Source organism: Amphiprion ocellaris, chromosome 3 (assembly GCF_022539595.1).
Source record: "Amphiprion ocellaris isolate individual 3 ecotype Okinawa chromosome 3, ASM2253959v1, whole genome shotgun sequence".
NCBI classification, from domain to species: domain Eukaryota; kingdom Metazoa; phylum Chordata; class Actinopteri; family Pomacentridae; genus Amphiprion; species Amphiprion ocellaris.
In genome coordinates, this window is record NC_072768.1 from 32,133,017 (window position 1) to 32,154,852 (window position 21,836).

General features: G+C 38.6%; 2 protein-coding genes across 3 annotated transcripts; both read left to right on the top strand.

The window, feature by feature from the left end:
* Window positions 1-8,604, top strand: LOC111565604 (cytochrome P450 2F5-like). Its single transcript, XM_023265773.3, has 11 exons — window positions 1-185; window positions 3,022-3,184; window positions 4,088-4,240; window positions 4,811-4,971; window positions 6,008-6,076; window positions 6,532-6,636; window positions 6,846-6,981; window positions 7,518-7,603; window positions 7,932-8,033; window positions 8,122-8,263; window positions 8,371-8,604. The coding sequence occupies exons 1-11, from the start codon at window positions 24-26 to the stop codon at window positions 8,550-8,552; spliced, it is 1,461 nt and encodes a 486-aa protein (XP_023121541.1). The 5' UTR covers window positions 1-23; the 3' UTR covers window positions 8,553-8,604.
* A 2,004-nt stretch (window positions 8,605-10,608) lies between these two features.
* Window positions 10,609-21,752, top strand: LOC111565613 (cytochrome P450 2F2-like). Of its 2 annotated transcripts, none has more exons than XM_023265779.3 (11): window positions 10,609-10,805; window positions 15,459-15,621; window positions 16,341-16,493; window positions 17,106-17,266; window positions 19,574-19,642; window positions 19,892-19,996; window positions 20,208-20,343; window positions 20,672-20,757; window positions 21,083-21,184; window positions 21,273-21,414; window positions 21,519-21,752. In XM_023265779.3, the coding sequence occupies exons 1-11, from the start codon at window positions 10,644-10,646 to the stop codon at window positions 21,698-21,700; spliced, it is 1,461 nt and encodes a 486-aa protein (XP_023121547.1). In that variant the 5' UTR covers window positions 10,609-10,643; the 3' UTR covers window positions 21,701-21,752. The 2 variants fall into 2 exon arrangements, with proteins under 2 accessions (XP_023121547.1, XP_035802061.1); XM_035946168.2 differs by having other exon boundaries at window positions 20,211-20,343.
* Window positions 21,753-21,836: the final 84 nt, after the last annotated feature.

The window sequence follows — 21,836 nt, forward strand, 5'->3', positions numbered from 1 at the left end:
AGTTCTGTCCAATCCATGCTACCATGTTTCTTTCACTTGTCCTGCTGGGGCTATGCATTTGCTTCATCATCCTTCAACTGAGGCCCAGGAGGCCCAAGAACTTTCCACCAGGACCCCCTGTCCTGCCCATCCTGGGGAACATTTTGCACCTAAACCTACAGAACCCCTTGGAGGACTTGGAGAAAGTAAGAAAAACATTATAATGAATGATGTTGCTCTTAAAATGCCTTAAACTGCTACAATTATTAAATCATCTTTGTAGTTTACACAGACATAAGCATGGGTTACTCAGTAACTCCTGCTCTTTTTATGTGATTGCATAACATGTTGTTGGTATTAAGCTGACTGCTTGTATTCTTGGAGTGTATCCAAGCACTATGGCAGGTCAGGAACAGTGGACTCTTCTGACCTCCACTATCAAGATAGGCCAAATCAAATCAAGTTTTTTTCTGGAGCATAATTAAAATAAATCCACTTTGTAGTTATTAATCACTGTGTGATATCGTAATTACTTTGAACGTGCCTGTAGTAATGTTTTTACTGACTTTTCTTAGCGCTGAAACTGAAAACAAGAATACATCATATATATAGCATTAACTAATTAAAACATAGCTCAAGTCCACTAAAGAATAATTGTCAAAGCCAATGTAAACTTCTTAGAATAAAAAAATGTGGAAAAACCTCTAGAAACAGCTGGAAACAACAGAATAAATTTCAGTTCCTGTTAACATTTTGAGGTATGTGTGTGATTCTATCAACATAAGACATATAAACAGTGTCTTTTGCACTTTCTGTGATGTTAATAGCTGCTACATATCACAACAACATTTACAGTCATATAATGGTGCTCTCATTTTGACTCATAACAGAAATACATTCACCATTGCTTTGACTGAACTTTGAATGTTGGAGTGAGTGAATTTAACCTGTCAGAGTTTGGGTAACCATGAGTTGACCGGCACAACAACAACTTGCTTCCTCTTGGTCTGATCAGCAGGACACAGAAGACCATTTATAGCAGGTTAACCACTTAACCACTGCAGTGTAGTCCCATTCACACTACCATGTTTGTTGTGCTTGTTCTGCTACGCCTCTGTGTTTTCTTTACCATCCTTCAATTCAAATCCCAGAGGCTCAAGAACTGTCCACTGGAACCGTTGTACTGCCAATACTGGTTAACACAACCCCTTGAAAGACTTTGAGAGAATTATAAAATGTTGTCATGCCTCTTTAAACACCTTAGATTGTAAGACCTGTTGGAGTCCTTGCAGTGGAAACTTTGATGAGCGCGGATAGCTCAGCAGCAACGTTGCTCCTGTTGTTTTTATATGATTGCACCATATTACTTGGCATTAAGTTGACTGCTTTCATACTTGGAGTGTATCCAAGCAGTATGGCATGTCAGGAACAGTGGACTCTTCTGACCCCAATTACTAATATAGGCCACATCAAATTAACTTTAATTATGTAGCATATTTGCAACAAATCTACTTTTTAGTTGCCGATAATTGTATGATATCCTAATTACTTTCAATGTACCTGTAGTAATGTTTTAGTGACTTTTCTTAGTCCTGATACAGAAAATAAGAATACATCATATAAAGGGCAGTAACAAATTGAAACATAATGGTTTCTTTTGATTTTTTGGTGCTGCTGATGTTGCTTCTGTAACGGTTTGATCTCCCTTACCCACAAGGCTCAATCATGGAGCAGTTACAACTAGTTGTTCTGAGGATCTAAGAGGCCTTGAGGTAGAGTACACATCTCAAAATACACCCAGATGATAGCTTATGTATGGCACATAACAAGAAGCAATCCATTCTCTACTTTACAGTGAGCCAGTGCAAGGAAACTAGTACAGGCAGTCTACTTCCCTTTCGTTTGGTATCTGTATCACCCCTTTATCACAAATTAATATGTTTGTCAAATTTCTTTCAGAGTCCAGGATGACACCTAGATTCCTGACATGGGGATTTAAACTGGCTGTCAAATGGTCTAAATGACTGATGATAGTGGTTATTTTCTGCAGGGGACCAAACACAGTCACCCCTGTCTTGTTTTTCATTAATTTGAAGGCAGTTGTTAACCATCTAACACTTCATCTCCTGGTGGCAGGATAAAATTTAGGTGGATTGTTCAGGATTTAATGGCAGCATATAAAGGTAAAAGAAAATGGACCAAATGATTGATCTTTGAGGTCCTCCACATGTGACAGAGGAGGACCAATTCCCACCTGTCACTGTGAAATTCCTGTCTACCAGGTGGGAGGCAAACTACTTTAGTGCGTTGCCTATATGATCCTTCAGATGTTTTCAAAGTATGTGGTAGTTGACTGTATCAGAAGCAATGCTCAGATCCAGGACAATTAAAATTGCACAATTGTCAGAGTCTCAGGACATGATCAGGTCATTACAGAATCTGAGGGGGGTTGATTCTGTGCTGTGGTGAGCCCTGACACCTGACTCTTGTTGAAAACCAGATGTGCTTCTGCATTCTGGATCATCTGCAGAGGTTTGACCATGCATGCAGGGAGGACTGCCAGTAAGGAGATGCAGTCATCAATGCATGACATTACGAGACCCTAGACCAGGAGTTGTGCCACATGTTCAGACTGGTAGGGTCTGATCTTCCTAATGTTGTGCAGTGCGAATTGACACGACCAAGCCTTATGGGCTTGAACGAGCCTTTAGGCTTAGTTAGTCATCAGTCATGACACCTAAGTTTCTGCCAGACTTAGTGAGTTTGACTTTGTTTGATGAAAGCTGGACGTTGATTTTTTGTTGTACAGAGGGATTGACTGGGATGACAAGGAGCTCAGTCTTTCATCCATGCCGAGATATCTGCACGGCATGATGAGATCCTGGCAGAGACAGTGCGGTCATCTGAGGGGAATGCTCAATTTGCTCAAATTGCTTAATTTGCTTGTGTGTGTTTATTTTTTGTCACACTCCCCTACAGGACAATAAAGACTACCGGAACCCTTAAACTATACGAAGCTATTAAACTGTCATCTGTTTACAGCTGAGGAAGTCTTACGGAGATGTCTACAGTCTGTTCCTTGGTCCTAAACCAAATGTAGTCATCAATGGGGTGAAGGCCATGAAGGAAGCGATGGTGATCAAGGCTGCTGAATTTGCTGGACGACCCCAAGACACGTTTGTTAGTGATGTCTTTGACGTAAAAGGTACAACAGACATTATTTGTCATGAGACAGATGTACTGTGACTCAATATGACTGCAAAGGGTCTGTGATGATCAGACAACTTTGTCAAACGCAGTGAAAAAACAATTTTGGATCAAACGTTGGAGTCTTCAAAAGTTTTGTTTGTGCTAAAATCTGATTTACACATCCTGTTCATGTAGTTTTATCATTTGTTTAATCTTAAAATGCCACAACAGATGATGCCTCATTACGTTCCTCAAATTTAACCACAGACATGGTAGAGGCACCAGCATGTTTCTGTCCCTTTAATAGATACAACAATCACTCAGCAGCCAGTACTACCTGATAAAGAGAAGTGTTACAGTTTAGAAAAATTTCATTTTGCCATTGTTAACTCTGAAAATGAAATGTACACAAAGGAAAAGCCTGAGGTTGTTTCAGTGACAAAGGAAGTAAAATACAAGTGACACATGAGGAAAAGGGGTTTAAAAATAAACAGGAAAAAAAGAATGAAAGAACATGGGAAAGGAAGAACCTGAGGGAACATGTAGGTCCATCATAACTGGAAATAATGTGATACTGGACATTATATAAAACCCCAAAGCAATGTTACTAATTTTGTTTTCCAAAAGAAGATCATGATTAAGGTTCAGACATTAACAACAACACAGGAGGGCATACTAGGTTGCCACAGCACAAGACTATTACTTATCCCTGTTTCAAAGTGTAAGTTGAAATACACAGTCACTATGAAGTCACAGATCTCAGTCTTTTGCTCTGATTCATCCATTGCAGCCACAATGTTTGTTTAGAGGAACATGAAGGAAATTAAAGCTGTGTGAAGATTCAATAATAAAGCAGGTTAGAAAGGAAATATTACATTACATGATTCCTCAGCTCTTTGTTTTGCTCTGCTTGTTGCAGGAGTGATTTTTGCAGATTATGGCACTAGCTGGAGGGAACATCGTCGCTTTGCTCTGATGACATTGAGGAACTTTGGTCTGGGGAAGAAATCAATGGAGGAGAGAATTCATAATGAGATTCAATACATCATTAAAACACTGGATGAAAGCATTGGTATGACATCTGTGGGTTGACACAAGTGAATTTTGTTGCAACAAGAAACTTTCCACAACAGGAATTGAGGGCGCAGGAGCGTTGACAGGAACAGTCATGTAATCAACACTTTTACTCTGTTGATATTGCAGTGTAGGATCTTAAATGTGATGTGCCAAAACAATGACAGTTGCTTGGTGTAACTCCACTTCTGTGACCAACAAACTTTCTCACCTATGTCACTTTTTGTTGTTCTTTGCTATATTTAAGAGGAGAAGGCTGCTGCCTATTGAGAATACAGAAGAAATGTGGTTGGTTGTCCTCTAATCAGAACAGTCTTCATCAAACTTAGTCAGTTAGTGTCAAGCACCACAAAGCAGTTTTTTATACCTGCTCAGAAGTACCTTTGCTAAAGTAGGTACTTTTAATGCACTAAAAACAGCCCTAAATGAAGTTTTACATGGAAGATTTTTACATCGATACATGCACAGATGTTCCTGCAGTGGAAAACAGCTCATTGATTCTGTAATGGTGTTTTGTTTTCTTGTGCAATGCTGTGTCTTAAATTAGTTTGCTTCATGTCTTTTACAGGCACAACTCTTAGTCCTAAAGTTATGTTTCATAATGTGGCCTCCAACATCATCTGCCAAGTTCTTTTCGGTACGCGCTACGAGTATGATGACGAGTTCATCACAACAGTTGTTCAGTGTGTCACAGAGGTTACCAAGATCACCAATGGACCGTGGGCGATGGTGAGTCAAAGCATGTTTCTGAGATAACAAATCTGACCAAGACCAAGAGTAAACAGCAAATCTGTCTCCTTTATAAGGGTGATTTGTGACATGCTATGTTCTGCAGATACAATAACTTATTTATCATGTTGACAACCATCATTTGTCATGTTCGCATGGTAATACTTGATAAGTAGCGCTGAACAAAAAGTCGAGTTTTACGTGTTGGGAATGTCATTACTTTGGTGGATATTCGGGCATGACGAATTCCTACAAATTAATCTTTTGACCCTCTGGTCATCTTTTAAGTACAGTGAATATTTGTGTGAAATTTGATGGCATTTTTTGACAGTATTTGTTGGGATATTCCAGTTGGACCAGAGTGGTAGACTGACAGACTGACTGACCAAAATTTCCTGGATCAACACTGGAATTGTAGCTATATTGTTGTTTTATAGAAGTTAGAATTAATCAGTTTTCTCATCCTGAATTGTGGATTATCTGTTGACTGATGCATCGATTCACTATTGATGCAGTCTTTGAGACAGTTCACATAAAACCGCAAACATCAGCCTTAATATGGCGAAAGATGAAAAATCAGGGAATTCAGTCAGATTTATTATGCAGATATCATTAATGCCGACACAAGGTTCCACCTCATCCAAAAAAGACGGACTGAGCCTAAGCTCAAAAAAGCTGTTTCTGGGACTGAACAGTATTTTTTTTTTTTTTTTTTTTTGGAGATTGTCATGTATTACTGCATTGTTCAACACTCGTGCTACTACAGTGGCTGTTGGTATGTTTGTGTCTTGGTATATTTCATTTGAACAATTGAAGCCAAAGATTATGAAGATCTCTTTTAACAGCATGACCACTTACCTCACAGAGCATTTATTTTCTTGTCAACTACCTTCCTAAGAATTATTTTCAGATGTACTTTATATGTCTCATTCAAACAAAACAACAGATAAAAATATCTGCTCAAAACAGTTCATGTCAGTAATCATAATCTGCATATTTAGATTGAAGTAAACTAATGATTTATCTTTCTTTACAGCTGTATGACACTCTTCCCTTTATTCGTAACCTGCCACTGCCCTTCAACAAGGCTTTCAAGGATATAAAGGTAACAACTACTCTGCATATACTACAAAGATAAACACTGTATTGACTTCGTCACTGAAAAGAGAAAACAAGCCTCTTAAGGACACTAAGATGACTTTCAGAATGATTACTCACACACCCACATATGCTACATACTGTACATCCGTAAAGAATGCTGAGGTAAAAACCACACTGATTAGACATGCATATATAATAGAGATAAATCCAAAATAAATTCTACAAATTAAAATAGAATAGAATAGAATAGAATAGAATAGAATAGAATAGAATAGAATAGAATAGAATAGAATAGAATAGAATAGAATAGAAATCGAATGCTCTTTATTGTCATTAACACACATAATGTACACCAAAATGATTCCCAGGTTGCACAGTGTGGACATCAGTCTGCTTGGGATGAGTGTATTAGAAGCAGAACTAAATTAAAAAGAATAAATGTGAATTTGTGTTTTTTAGATTTCTTCTGACCTTGTACGTCATTTGTTGAATGAGCACAAGAAGACCAGAGTCCCTGGAGAGCCTCGAGACTTTCTTGACTGCTACCTGGATGAAATGGAAAAGGTGTGTGAAACCAGTCAGATCACTATCTCAGATGATATATTGTGGTAATGGACACTGGTTGTGTTTAAATTAAGGAGAACACATTCCTATCATATTCTTATTGTGGTCATAAACTGACTCTTCACCTCCCACAGTGTGCATCAGTATGGTATACTAACATTTTTACCTTACTTTCATTTGACTTACAAAGATCACTCTTCTATTTTCAGAAAGCAGAGGATTCTACATTTTCAGAGGACAAACTCATATTTACTGCTCTAGATCTTCTGTTTGCTGGGACTGACACGACCTCCAACACCCTGCTTACTGCTTTTCTTTACCTTATGAACCACCCACACATACAAGGTATACCTGCACATGTACATATGAGGCATTACTTCTCTGTTTCTGACATTGTAGTTCCACAACTGTCTTTCAATATGAAACCTGTAAAAGGCGTCACTTAGCCTACCGTGCACCATACCAGGAATGTAAATGGAAAGTAGACATTTTTACAACCAATTTTTTGTATTTTACTTTGGGTTTTTTTTTTATACCTTTGGTTTATTATATTGTTTATTCTCAACTGAAATCTGTCACTTATGTAGTGGTCTTGCTCTATCTTTTTCCCTGACTTTGTCATGTTTTGTTACCATCTCAGTGTTTATGTTGAAATGTTAAATCTGGAACATATTGTCTAGTATTATCTTGCCATGAATGGAAAGTAGACATTTTTATAGATATATTTTTTAAACTTTTCGTTTATTGTCTTGTTCATTCTCATGATTTGAGGCCTCTATACACCTAAAGTTTGCATTTTCCCATACTTTGTTACCATCTCAGTGTTGAAGCTGAAATGTTAAATGTGGAATACAATGTCTGATATTATCTTGCCTTCTCAGAACGATGTCAGCAGGAAATAGACCAGGTGTTGGAAGGGAAGGATCAGGCCTGTTTTGATGACAGACACCAGATGCCCTACATGCAGGTACTGTATTGTATATCATATGACAGATTTCTCTTTTGATCATTTTACTTATGATCAATTTGAGAAAGCTTCTAAGAAGAGATTCTAAAAGATTCTAAAATCTTTTAGATAATCTGTGGATTTGGACATCCATTGTTATCACTATCCTTAATTGTAATTTATTATGGCCTTGTTTCTTGGTTGTAAACATACTGCTGCCTGCTGCAGCTGCATTGATCTGTGCTTTTGTGACTGAGTTTTCTGAGAGCCTGCATTGTTTACCTTCTGCTCTGAGTCAGACAAAGCAAAAAAAAAAATGTTGTTGTTCTTTAACTGTCTCTTCATCCAGGCTGTAATCCATGAGTCACAGAGGATTGCCAACATTGCTCCACTCAGCGCTTTCCATTGTACGACTAAAGACTCAGAACTCATGGGATATTCCATTCCAAAGGTAAGGGACAGATAGTTAAATAGGTTTTGGAAACATAGACAACAAAGTGAAGAGTGTCCCTCATTCTTTTGCTTCATTTTCTCCTCAGGGTACGATGATCATTCAGAACTTGAGCTCAGTACTGAATGAGGAGGGTCAGTGGAAATATCCTCATGAATTCAACCCTGAAAACTTCCTCAATGACCAGGGAGAGTTTGTCAAACCAGATGCCTTCATGCCTTTCTCTGCAGGTATGAAAGTATAAAAACTGTAACACACTAGGAATGGAAGACAGAGATAGGGTGAGTCAAATCAAACTGCTGTAGATGACATTGAGGTTTTTTTTTTTATTCTTCAGGTCCTCGGGTGTGTCTTGGAGAGGGTCTGGCTCGTATGGAGCTCTTCCTCATCATGGTGACTCTGTTGAGGAAGTTTAAGTTCATCTGGCCTGAGGATGCAGGAAAACCAGACTATACTCCAGTCTTTGGGGCCACTATGACTCCCAAACCTTATCCTATGAAGGTCCGACACAGGCGTTGAACTGCACTAAACTGATTGGAAGGTGCAATAAAAATAAAGTTTGACAAATTGATGCACTTTGTTTTTTCTTGGAAAAGCACCAAACTGATCATTAAAAGATGAAAATATTGCATATAGAATACACAGTGACAAAGGGCTCATTTACTACAGTGTCAACGAAAACAATACAAACTGTGTAGAATAGCATGAATAGAAAGAGATGAAACATGAAACAAGTGAAGCTACATTGGGTCTAGTTGGTTGACTGACATGGCTCAAGTGTCCCAGATGAATGTAATGTGATGAAATGTAACTTCTGCAGGTGTTTTAAAGGTATGTTGTCACTAAGTTATCACTAGATCATTCATCCAGTCACTAAGTTCTTCACTGAGATCAGTCATTTATCAGAGCCATTGAAACTGTTTAAACAGAGATGTGTTCGATTTGGAACCTTGACCGACTCACTGTGATGTCCCATTCCATTGGAAGACTGAATCCAAAGCTTGAACTTATATTTCATTGTCACTTTATTCTACGTCTCAGCAAAAAAGTCACCAAAAATAAAACTCATGTCGTACCCAGAATCTGTAAAAAACAAACAAAAAAAATTTCATTTAAGTTAAATGTAAAACCATTCCAGGAGACTACCTCATGAAACTGATTGAGAGAATGCCAAGAGTGTGCAAAGATGTCATCAAAGCAACAGGGGAACACTAGAATGGAAAATATAAAACATTTTCTGGTTTGTTTAACATTTTTTGTTTAGTACATAATTCCATATGTGTTCTTTCATAGTTTTGATGTCTTCGGCATTAATCTACAATGTAGAAAATCTTTAAAATAAATAAAACCCATTGAATGAGAAGGTGTGTCCAAACTTTTAACTGGCACTGTAAGTATAGTATGTACACTAACCATTTTTTTCCGTACTGATGACACCTGTGTTAACACGGGAAAATGTTACACATTATGCTGTGCAGAAGACAATTTGTGTTCTTTTTACTTGTGTGTGCTGTTTCCAATGAGGTGTACATCTTTATATTGCAGTGAAAAATGAGTCCTGAGAAAGTGACAGGAGCAAAAAATGACTAGAAGCTGCTTTGAGTTCAGAGGATTAATAATGATTGCTGTAATGTGAACAGTAGAATTGGATTTAGATGAAAAATATCAAAGCATATCAATAAAACTGTCTAAAATCCAGCAGTGTCACTTGGAGAAACTGAACTGATTGTAGAACTGAATTGAACTGAAGTAGGTCATAATTGTAAATGAGAAATTGTTCTCAACTGATCTTACCTGGTAAAATAATGAAAAAAAAATTAAAAAGCAAAAAGATTTTCACTTCTTTAAAAGACCATTATGAAGTCAGTGTCAGATGCACAATGCAATGGCCAAAGAATAAAGTCACCGTCAGCATTTAGATCAGATCTGTATAATCACTAGAGAGGGTTCAAACTACCATTCAGTTGGCTTTGTTTCTATGTGATCAGTAAGCCACAAAACCTGCCTTCTTATAAATGAAAGGCTTGGAAGCTGGGTGGTTTAATCCACTATCTGTAGTTTATGTGAAAAATGGGTTCAAGGTTTTGTGTTTTCAAGAAGAACTAACATTCAAAGTGCCACTGTAATGCTATGTTTGAGTTGTGGGTGAAACACCTTTGTCACGAAAATCTGAACCATAAAATATTATAGAAATTATATAAAACTCAGTTCAGATTTTTTTGTGGGTGAGACCACTGTGTTTCTAACCCCCTCAAATACAACAGGGTGTTCTAATCTGTCTTTATGACAGCACTGAGGTCACGATGACAATTTCAAATTGGGAATCTGTTGCCTGTTTCTTGCTTTGGACAGTAGCCAGGCTGTTGCCAACAGTTTTCAGTGATGATGGTTGACTGTAACAAACCAACTGGTGCATCAGATTATCTGACAATATCTCACCAGCAAGAACTCGCTTCAACTTCATCCAAATGCTCACCTCTGTGCACCTGATGTTATCACTTACCTTAATACAGAGATAAACAGCCAGAAGAGGCAGGGCTCAGGGTAGAGGAATCCTTTAAAAGCAGGATAATCACTCACTCTCTTTAGTTCAGTCCAATCCATGCTACCATGTTTCTTTCACTTGTCCTGCTGGGGCTATGCATTTGCTTCATCATCCTTCAACTGAGGCCCAGGAGGCCCAAGAACTTTCCACCAGGACCCCCTGTCCTGCCCATCCTGGGGAACACTTTGCACCTAAACCTACAGAACCCCTTGGAGGACTTGGAGAAAGTAAGAAAAACGTTATAATGAATGATGCTGCTCTTAAAATGCCTTAAACTGCTAGAATTATCACCTTTGTAATGGTCACTGACATGAGCATGGGTTACTCAGTAACACTACAGATCCTGTTCTTTTTATGTGATTGCATTATCTGTTGTTGGTATTAAGCTGACTGCTTGCATTCTTGGAGTGTATCCAAGCACTATGGCAGGTCAGGAACAGTGGACTCTTCTGACCTCCACTATCAAGATAGGCCAAATCAAATCAAGTTTATTTATGGAGCATATTTACAATAAACCCGCTTTGTACTTGTCAATAATTGTATGACATCTTAATTATTTTGAACTTACCAGTACTGATCATTTTATTGACATTTCTTTTTTTTAAGGGTTTTTTTTGGCCTTTTGGCTTTATTTGATAGGTAAAATTGGAGAGGCAGACAGTAAAGTAGGGAGAAGAGTGGGCGGAAGACATGCAGCAAAGGGCTGTGGGCAGGAATCCAACCCAGGCCTCTTTACATGGGTCACCCGCTTAACCCATTGAGCTATACAGGCACTATTTTATTGACATTTCTTAGTGCTGAAACTGAAAACAAGAATACATCATATGAATGGCATTAACTAATTAAAACATAGCTCAAGTCTACTGAACAATAATTGTCAAAGTCAACATAAACTCTTAGAACAAAACAATTTTTGAAAACTTCTGGAAACTACAGAGTAAATACCAGCTCCTGTTAACACAGTGTGTGTGTGTGTGTGTGTGTGTGTGTGTGTGTGTGTGTGTGTGTGTGTGTCTGATTCTCTTCACACAAGACACGTAAACAGTGTCTTTTGCACTTTGTGATGTTAATAGCTCCTCCACATAACAGTTACAGTCATCTAATGGTGCTCTCACTTGCAGTCAGACAACAAAAATACATTCACCATTGCTTTTAGCAATCCTTGAATATTGGATTGAGTGAATTAAACTTGTCAGAGCCTGCGTAATCATGAGGTGACTGGCACAACAACAACAACTTGCTTCCTCTTGGTCCAATCAGTAGGACACAGAAAACCGTTCTTAGCAGTTAACTACTTAACCTCTGCAGTGCAGTCCCATTCACACTACCATGTTTGTTGTGCTTGTTCTGCTACGCCTCTGTGTTTTCTTTACCATCCTTCAACTCAAATCCCAGAGGCTCAAGAACTGTCCAATGGAACACATGTCCTGCCAATACTGGAGAACAGAACCCTTTGAAGGACTTTGAGACAATAAAAAAATATTGTCATGCTTCTTTAAACATTTTACGTTGTTAGAATTGTTAGAATTTTTGCAGTGAATACTTTGATGAGCGTGGATGACTCAGTAGCGTGGCTCCTGTTGTTTGTATGTGATTGCACCATATTAGTTGGCATTAAGTTGAGTGCTTTCACACTTGGAGTGTATCCAAGGAGTTTGGCAGGTCATGAACAGTGGACTCTTCTGACCTCGGCTATTAACATAAGCCAAATCAAATCAACTTTAATTATGTGGCATATGTGCAACAAATCTGTTTTTTTAGTTACCAATAATTTTATGATGTCCTAATTACTATTATTGTACCTGTAGTAATGTTTTGCTGACTTTTCTTAGTCCTGACACTGAAAACAAGAATACATCATATAAAGGGCAACAACAAAGTGAAACATAACAGTGTCTTTTGCTCTTTCTGAGTGTACCCAAGCAGTATGGCAGGGCAGGCACTGTGGACTGCTATTACTAACATAAATCTAATCAAGTTTACTTATCTAGCATGCTTCAGAGCAAGCAGAACTAACCAAAGTGTTGTACATGTTAATGCCTGCATGTCAGGCAGCAACAAAATATGGGCAAAAAGAAATCATTTTGTAAAAGACAATAAAATAGTATGAAGCAATAAGACAAGACAAAATCAGAATCAAAAAAGGATATGAAGATCAAAGTTTCAGATAAAATTCAAATATAATTTAGACCACTACAAAATCCCAAAAGCTATTAAAATCTTGTAAATCTTGAGATGTACATTAAAATATCACTGCAGGAGGAACTTTTTAATACAAAAGGAATACTGTTCCAAAGTTTTGGAGCTGCCGCTGCTGTTGCTGCTGCAATGGTTTGATTACCCACAAGGCTCAATTATGGACCAGTTACCACTAGTTGTTCTGAGAATCTAAGAGGCCTAAAGGTAGAGTACATTTTCCAAAAATATACCCAGGTGGTAAAATCAGTTCTGTCCTTTCAAGTGAGCCAGTGCAAGGAAGCTGGTACAGGAGATCTACTTTCCATTCTTTTGGTTCCTGTAGCACCTCTTTATGACACAATTAATATGCTTGTCAAATTTCATTCCAGAGTCCATGATGACACTTGGACATTGCACTAATGATTCTTTTTGATGCAGTCAGCGATACTGACTGAAAGTGATCAAGGCTGGCAGAGCAGACAGGCATTAGAGTGGACCTGTTGGCAGTAAAATATCTGATACAATCAGTTTTTTTTACAACAAACACTGAGCCAAACTTTGTGAGGTCATTTTTTGCAAATGTCCAACACTATGTGGGTGAAATGTTGTGATGGTCAATGCTGAAAAAAACCTTTAAAAACAACAACATCTTGCTATCAAAGCTCTTGTTGCGCTTCTTGACAAGACCCAGTATGGTGTTCTAAGGGATTAAGGTCAGGTGAGATGGCTGGCCAATCAAGCACTATAATGTCATGGCCAGCAAACCATTTGCTGTCTGCACTTTTGGCAAATGTTAAGTCCTCCGAGAAAAAGAAATCTGAATCTCCATAAAGTTTGTCAGCAGATTAACATATGTGGTGCTTTAAAATCTTCTTGCAGATGTTGTGTTGACCTTAAACTTTATAAAACACAGGGGACCAGTGGTAGCAGATGACATTACACCACAAATCATCGCAGACTTCAGAAACTTAACACTGGACTTCTAACACTTCGGATTCTGTTCTGTTGAATCTCCAATCTGTCTCCAGACCCAAGACATTGATTTCTAAATGAATTGAAAATTGTATTTTTATCTGAAAAGAGGACTTGGGACTAATGAGCAACAGTTTAGTTCTTCCTCTCCACAGTTCAGGTAAGTTCTTCGGACATTGTCTCCTTGTTGTCAAGCCCCTTTTATAAAGACGTCCGTGGTTGGGGGCTCTTGATGAATTGACAGCAGCAGCAGTCCACGCTTTGTCACACTTTCACAAGTCCTTGAATGGACTTTTCTTGCCAATCTTCTCAATGCAGCGTTCATCCTTGTTGCTTGGACACCTTTTCCAATCAAACTTTTTCCTCCCAGTTGACTTCCCGTTATTGTGCTTCGATACAGCACTCTACCAACGGCCAGCCTTTTGAGCAATGACCTTTTCTGGCTCCTTCAAGAGGATGTTGATGATCGTCTTTGGGCCTCATTTAAGTCATCAGTCATCCCCATGAACTAAACTGAATGATACACAGTACTTAAACCGCTTGAACAGTAATGCTTTAAATAAATTTAAGACTTAAACAGCATTACATATGTCAGGCTGGCTGCTGCCAGGCCTAGTTAAGTGCCCTCCTCTCTCCTTCCTCCTGCCTGTTAGGGCAGCCCAGCAGCAGAGAGGAAGCAACAGGTGTTCCCGATCTGACATAATCAGCCAGCTCAGTGGGTGCAACGAATCAGCCTCCTCCAGTTCTCTATTTAACTGGACACAACCCAGCTCTCAGTGTGGGAGTGTAAAATGGAAAATGGAAAAAGAAAGCGAAGGAAGACAAAAGAGAAAGAAGAAGAAGGAAGGACTTATTGTTGCTGGACCCACCCGTTCCTGCCAATTGTGCCGTCAGCACTGGATCCTGGACCCTCCGAGCGAGGAGACACTCACCCGAGCCGATTCCCCCCTTTTGGTATCTTTCCCCACTCACCTGTTGCTGCTCCAAACCTTGGCTGCCACCTGAGCGAGTTCGGAGCATCCCCGTGTACTTCGTGAGTTAGCTGTCTTGCCTTAGTTTTAGCTCGTTTAAGAAACACTGTGTGTGAAAAGATTTTAGTTGTAATTACCTCTCGCTGTCATTAGAAGGAGAGCCTCGTGTTTTAGTTAATGTTCGTGAGATGGACTTTTCTCGCCTGGGTGTTACCCACTGCGAGTAGGAGATACAGTTTTGTTCTCTTTACAGTTCCGCCCGGCCCTTGGGTGCCGCTGGAGAATTCAGAGCCTAGTGCGCTCTACTTTCAGTTTATTGTTTATCTTGATTTCTGTTGTTGTCCCTGAGGACATTGTTTAATAAACCTGAGTTACACATTATTTTTGACTGTTCATTTCCTGCGCCTGAGCTCACACTAACAACCGTGACAACATAAATGGTTTGATCAACATTAAAATTTGTATGTGCAAAGAAAAACACTTTGTAGTTACCAATAACTGTCCTACTGCTGTATGATTTCCAATTTGCTGTTTTTACCTGTTGTAATGTTTTTGTTTTTACTGACTTTTCTTAGTGTATTTATTGTTATTGTGTGTACTCTTACTAAATGACTGTCATATTAATTTCTTACTGTTCACTTTTCCTGTTGCTTAATTTGCTTGTGTGTGTTTATTTTTTGTCACACTCCCCTACAGGACAATAAAGACTACCGGAACCCTTAAACTATACGAAGCTATTAAACTGTCATCTGTTTACAGCTGAGGAAGTCTTACGGAGATGTCTACAGTTTGTTCCTCGGTCCTAAACCAAATGTAGTCATCAATGGGGTGAAGGCCATGAAGGAAGCAATGGTGATCAAGGCTGCTGAATTTGCTGGACGACCCCAAGACACGTTTGTTAGTGATGTCTTTGACGTAAAAGGTACAACAGACATTATTTGTCATGAGACAGATGATGTCTGATTATGTTTCTCTAATTTGAAGACAGACATAGTAGAGGCTGCAGCATGATTCTGTCCCTTTACTGCATTCATGGATTACACCATTACCAGTATAACCTGATAAAGAGAATGGTCATAGTGTCGAAGAATTTCATTTTCCCATTGTTTACTCTGCAAATGAAATGTACACAAAGGAAAAGCCTGAGGTTGTTTCAGTGACAAAGGAAGTATAAAGACAAGTGACACCTGGGGAAAGGGGATTGAAAAATAAACAGGAAATAAATGAGTGAAAGACCATGAGAAAGGAAAAACCTGAGGGAACATGTAGACCCATCAAAACCATAAATGTCGTCATACTGGACATTATGTAAACCCCAAAGGACTTCATTAATTTTGTTTTCCAAAAGAAGGTCATCATTGAGGTTCAGACATCAACAACAACACAGGAGGACATATGAGATTGCCATGACACATGACTATTATTTATCTTTGTTTCGAAGTGTAAGTTGAAATGCACAGTCACTATGAAATCACAGATCTTCAATCAGTTTACCTTGATGCATCCACTGCAGCCAAAATGTATGTTTAAAAAAATTTAAAGAAATGAAGCTACTGTGAAGCTTCATTGATAAAGCAGGTTGGAAATGTAAAGTTACATTACATGACTCCTCAATTCCTTGTTCTGCTACACCTGTTGCAGGAGTGATTTTTGCAGATTATGGCGCTAGCTGGAGGGAGCATCGTCGCTTTGCTCTGATGACTTTGAGGAACTTTGGTCTGGGGAAGAAATCAATGGAGGACAGAATCCATGATGAGATTCAACACACCATTAAAACACTGGATGAAAGCATTGGTATGACATCTGTGGGTTCATACAACTCAATTTTTATGCCACAAGAACCTTTCCACTACAGGAATTCAGAGCATCTGCGTGGCAGCCGGAATGTTGACAGGAACAGTCATGTGATCAACACTTTTACTCTGTTGACATTGCAGTGTAGGATCTGACAGGTTTAAGTGTGCTGTGGCAAAACAAGAACAAACAGTAGTTGCTTCGTGTAACTCCACTTCTGTGACCAACAAGCTTTTTTACCCATTTTTTATGTTGTCCTTTGCAATATTTAAGAGGAGAAGGCTGCTGCCTGATGAGAATATCGAAACTGCAAAAAAAAAAAAAAAACAACAATGCGGCTGGTTGTCCTCTAATCAGAACAGTCTTCATCAAAATTAGTCAGTTGGCATCCCACAAAGCAGTTTTTCATACTTGCTCAGAAGTACCTTTGCTGAAGTAGGTACTTTTTGTGCCTTAAAAAAAGACCTAAATGAAGTTTTACAGTGCAAATCTAGCTATCGATACACGCACAGATGTTCCTGCAGTGGAAAACAGCTCATTGATTCTGTAATGGTGTTCTGTTTACTTGCACAATGCTACATCTTAAATTAATTTGCATTATGTCGTTAACAGGCAAAACTCTTTGTCCTCAAGTTATGTTTCATAATGTGGCTTCCAACATCATGTGCCAAGTTCTTTTTGGTACACGCTATGAGTATGATGACGAGTTCATCACAACAGTTATTCAGTGTGTCACAGAGATTACCAAGATCACCAATGGACCGTGGGCGATGGTGAGTCAAAGCATGTTTCTGAGATAACAAATCTGACCAAGGCAAAGAGCCTACAGTCAGTCCAGCCCCTCTGTAAGGCTGATTTGAGCCAAGCTATATTTTGCAGTGCAATAACATATTTATCATATTCACAACCATAGTTTCTAATGTTAGCATGCTCATACTTGATAACTACCACTGAACAAAAAGTTGAGTTTAGGGTGATGGGAATGTCGTTACTTTAGTGGGTATTTGGCCTTGAACAATTCCTACAAATTAATCTTTTGACCTGCTGATCATCTTTTAAGCACAATGAACATTTGTGTGAAATTTGATTGCATTTTGTGACAGTATTTGAATAGAATAGAATAGAATAGAATAGAATAGAATAGAATAGAATAGAATAGAATAGAATAGAATAGAATAGAATAGAATAGAATAGAATAGAATAGCCACTTTATTGTCAGCCAGAACCTATACTCACTGGTACACATCATGAATGAAACTGCAATGCAAAAACTCACCATCAGACTGGTCAGAAACAAAGCAAAAATTATTTGAAATACCAACAATTCCAGTATATGCATGTAAAAACTATATAAATATAGATAAATATATATAAATACACACACACACACACACATATATATATATATATATATATATATATATATATACATATATATGTGTATATAGATAAATATATATAAATACACACACACACACATATATATACATATATGTGTGTGTATATATATATATATATATATATATATATATATATATATATATATATATATATATATATATATATATATATATATATATATATATACAGACACACACCTACATAAATACGCATTTATTTCACAGTGAAGATGTAGCAGCAGTATTGCAAGGAAACAATATAGCAGCTATTATAATTCAAAGTGAACCATGCGTGCCCCTGCCCAGAAGGATTATTGTGAATTCAGGAGTCTGATGGCTGGGGTATGAAATTGTTCCAGAGGTGTTCTTGCTCTGATGCTGCAGAACCTCCTCCCAGAGAGGAGCAGGGAGAACAGTCCATGGTGGGAGTGTGTGGAGTCTTTGATGATGTTGCTGGCTCTGCTGAGACAGCACTTGTGTGCAACATCCTGGATGGATAGAAGAGAGGTCCCGATGATCTTCTCTGCCATCCTCACCACCCTCTGCAGCGACTTCCTATCTGAGGCCCTGGAGCTGCCAAACCAGATGGAGATGCAGCTGGTCAGCACGCTCTCTGTGGCGCCACTGAAGAAGGTGGTCAGGACGGGAAGGGACAGCTGTGCTCTCTTCATCCGTCGCAGGAAGTGCAGACGTTGCTGAGCCCACTTAATCAGAGATGATGTGTGCACAGAAATTTGGTGCTGCTGACCACCTCCACAGTTTTATTGTCTATGATGAGAGGCGAATGACTGGGCTGCTTCCTCCTGAAATCGATGATTCCTCCTTGGTCTTCTCGACATTTAGGATCAGATTGTTCTCAGAGCAACAGTCCACCAGTCGCTTCACCTCCTCTCTGTAGGACGGGTCGTTGTTGTCTCAAATGAGACCCACTACTGTTGTGTCATCTGCAAACTTGATGATGTGAGCTAGTGCAGCCGCAGCAGAGCATGTTAAGAGCTTGTTGGGATATTCCAGTTGGACCAGAGTGGTAGACTGATGGACTGACCAAGCAAAATTTCCTGGATCAACACTGGAATTGTTACTAAATTGTTGTTTTTATAAAAGTCAGAATTAATCAGTTTTCTCATCCTGAATTGTAGATTATCTGTTGACTGACACATTGATTCACTCTTGATCCAGTCGTTGAGACAGTTCACATAAAACCCTAAATATCAACCTTATTATGGTGCAAGATGAAAAGTCAGGGAATTCAATTAGTAAAATTTATCAAGTGAATATCATGAATACCTATACAAAGTTTCAACTAGTTCAAAGTAATGGACTGAGCCTAAGCTCAGAGAAGCTGCTTCTTGGACTGAGCAGTACTTTATTGGAGACTGGCAATCAAGCTACTACAGTGGCTTCTGGTATTGTCCTATCTTGGAATATCTTAGTGGAGCCATCTCAGCCAAAGATTCTGAAAATCTCTTTTAGCAGCATGACAACTTACCTCACAAGGCATGTTTTTTGTTGTCAGTTACCTTCCTAAGAATTATTTTCAGGTTTACTTTATATCCCTTTACATGTCTCATTCATATTAAATAACTGATAATAAAAACATCTGCTCAAAACAATTCATGTCAGTAATCATAATCTGCATATTTAGATTGAAGTAAACTAATGATTTATCTTTCTTTACAGCTGTATGACACTCTTCCTTTTATTCGTAACCTGCCACTGCCCTTCAACAAGGCCTTCAAGGATATAAAGGTAACAACTACTCTGCATATACTACAAAGATAAACACTGTCTTAACTTTGTCAATGAAAGAGAAAACAAGCCTTTATAGGATACTAAGATGACTTTAAGAATGGCTACTCACACACCCACATATGCTACATACTGTACATCTGTGAAGAATGCTGAGGTAAAAACCACACTGATTAGACATGCATATACATTACAGACAAAACCCAAAGTAAATTATACCTATTATGGATGATGGCTTGTGTTTTTTAGCGTTCTTCTGACCTTGTACGTCATTTGTTGAATGAGCACAAGAAGACCAGAGTCCCTGGAGAGCCTCGAGACTTTCTTGACTGCTACCTGGATGAAATGGAAAAGGTGTGTGAAACCAGTCAGATCACTATCTCAGATGATATATTGTTGTAATGGACATTGGTTGTGTTTAAATTAAGGAGAATACACTTCTGTCTTATTCTTATTGTGGTCATAAGCTGACCCTTTTCACTTGACATACTGTGCATCAGTATGGTAGACTAACATTTTTACCTTACTTGCATTTGACTTTCAAAGATCACTCTTTTATTTTCAGAAGGCAGAGGATTCTACATTTTCAGAGGACAAACTCATATTTACTGGTATAGAGCTTCTGTTTGCTGGGACTGACACGACTTCCAACACCCTGCTTACTGCTTTTCTTTACCTTATGAACCACCCACACATACAAGGTATACCTGCACTTGTACATATGAGGCATTACTTCTCTGTTTCTGACATTGTAGTTCCACAACTGTCTTTTGATATGAAACCCATAAAAGCCATGCACTTCTGTTTCAAAGCGTCATACCAGGAACTAAAATGGAAAGTAGACATTTTTGCTGATTTGTTTTGTTTTTACTTTTGGTTTATTATCTTCGTCATTCTCATGATTTGAGGCCTCTGTACACCTAAAGGGTCTATTTTTCCCATACTTTGTCATATGTTGTTACCATCTCAGTGTTGAAGTTTAAACGTTAAATCTGGAATACAATGTCTGACATTATCTTGCCTTCTCAGAACGATGTCAGCAGGAAATAGACCGGGTGTTGGAAGGGAAGGATCGGGCCTGTTTTGACGACAGACATCAGATGCCCTACATGCAGGTACTGTAGTGGATATCATATGACAGATTTCTCCTAATAATTTTACTTTTAATCAGTACAAGGAAGCATGAAACAAGGCAGAAGATTCTAAAATCTTGTAGACTGTAGTCTGTGGATTTGGACATCCATTGTTATCACTATCTTTAAATGTAATTTATAATGGCATTGTTTCCTGGTTGTGAACATACTGCTGTCTGCTGCAGCTGGATTGTGTTTTTGTGGCTGATCTTCTGAGAGCCTGCATTATTTTCCTTCTGCTCTGAGTCAGAGAAAGCAAAAAAAAAAGAAAAAAGAAAAAAAAATGTTTAAATGTCTCTTTGCCTAGGCTGTAATCCATGAATTGCAGAGAATTGCCAACACTCTTCCACTCAGCGCCTTCCATTGTACGACTAAAGACACAGAACTCATGGGATATTCCATTCCAAAGGTATGTGACAAATCACTGAAAAGGTTTTGGAAACATAGACAACAAAGTGAAGAGTGTCCCTCATTTTTTTGCTTCATTTTCTCCTCAGGGTACGATGATCATTCAGAACTTGAGCTCAGTACTGAATGAGGAGGGACAGTGGAAATATCCTCATGAATTCAATCCTGAAAACTTCCTCAATGACCAGGGAGAGTTTGTCAAACCAGATGCCTTCATGCCTTTCTCTGCAGGTACAAAAGCATAAAAACTGTAACACAGTAGGAATGACAGGCACAAATAGAATGAGTCAAATCAAACTGCTGTAGATGACATTGAGGTTTTTTTTATTCCTCAGGTCCTCGGGTGTGTCTTGGAGAGGGTCTGGCTCGTATGGAGCTCTTCCTCATCATGGTGACTCTGTTGAGGAAGTTTAAGTTCATCTGGCCTGAAGATGCAGGAGAACCTGACTATACTCCAGTCTTTGGGGCCACTATGACTCCCAAACCTTATCCCATGAAGGTCCGACACAGGCTTTGATCTGCACTAAACTGACGAAATGGTGCAATAAAAATAAAGTTTGACTATTTGATGTGCCTTGGTTTTGTTGGAAAAACACCAAACTGAACATTGAACTTTATATTGTAGTACATACAGAAAATACAGTGACGAAGGG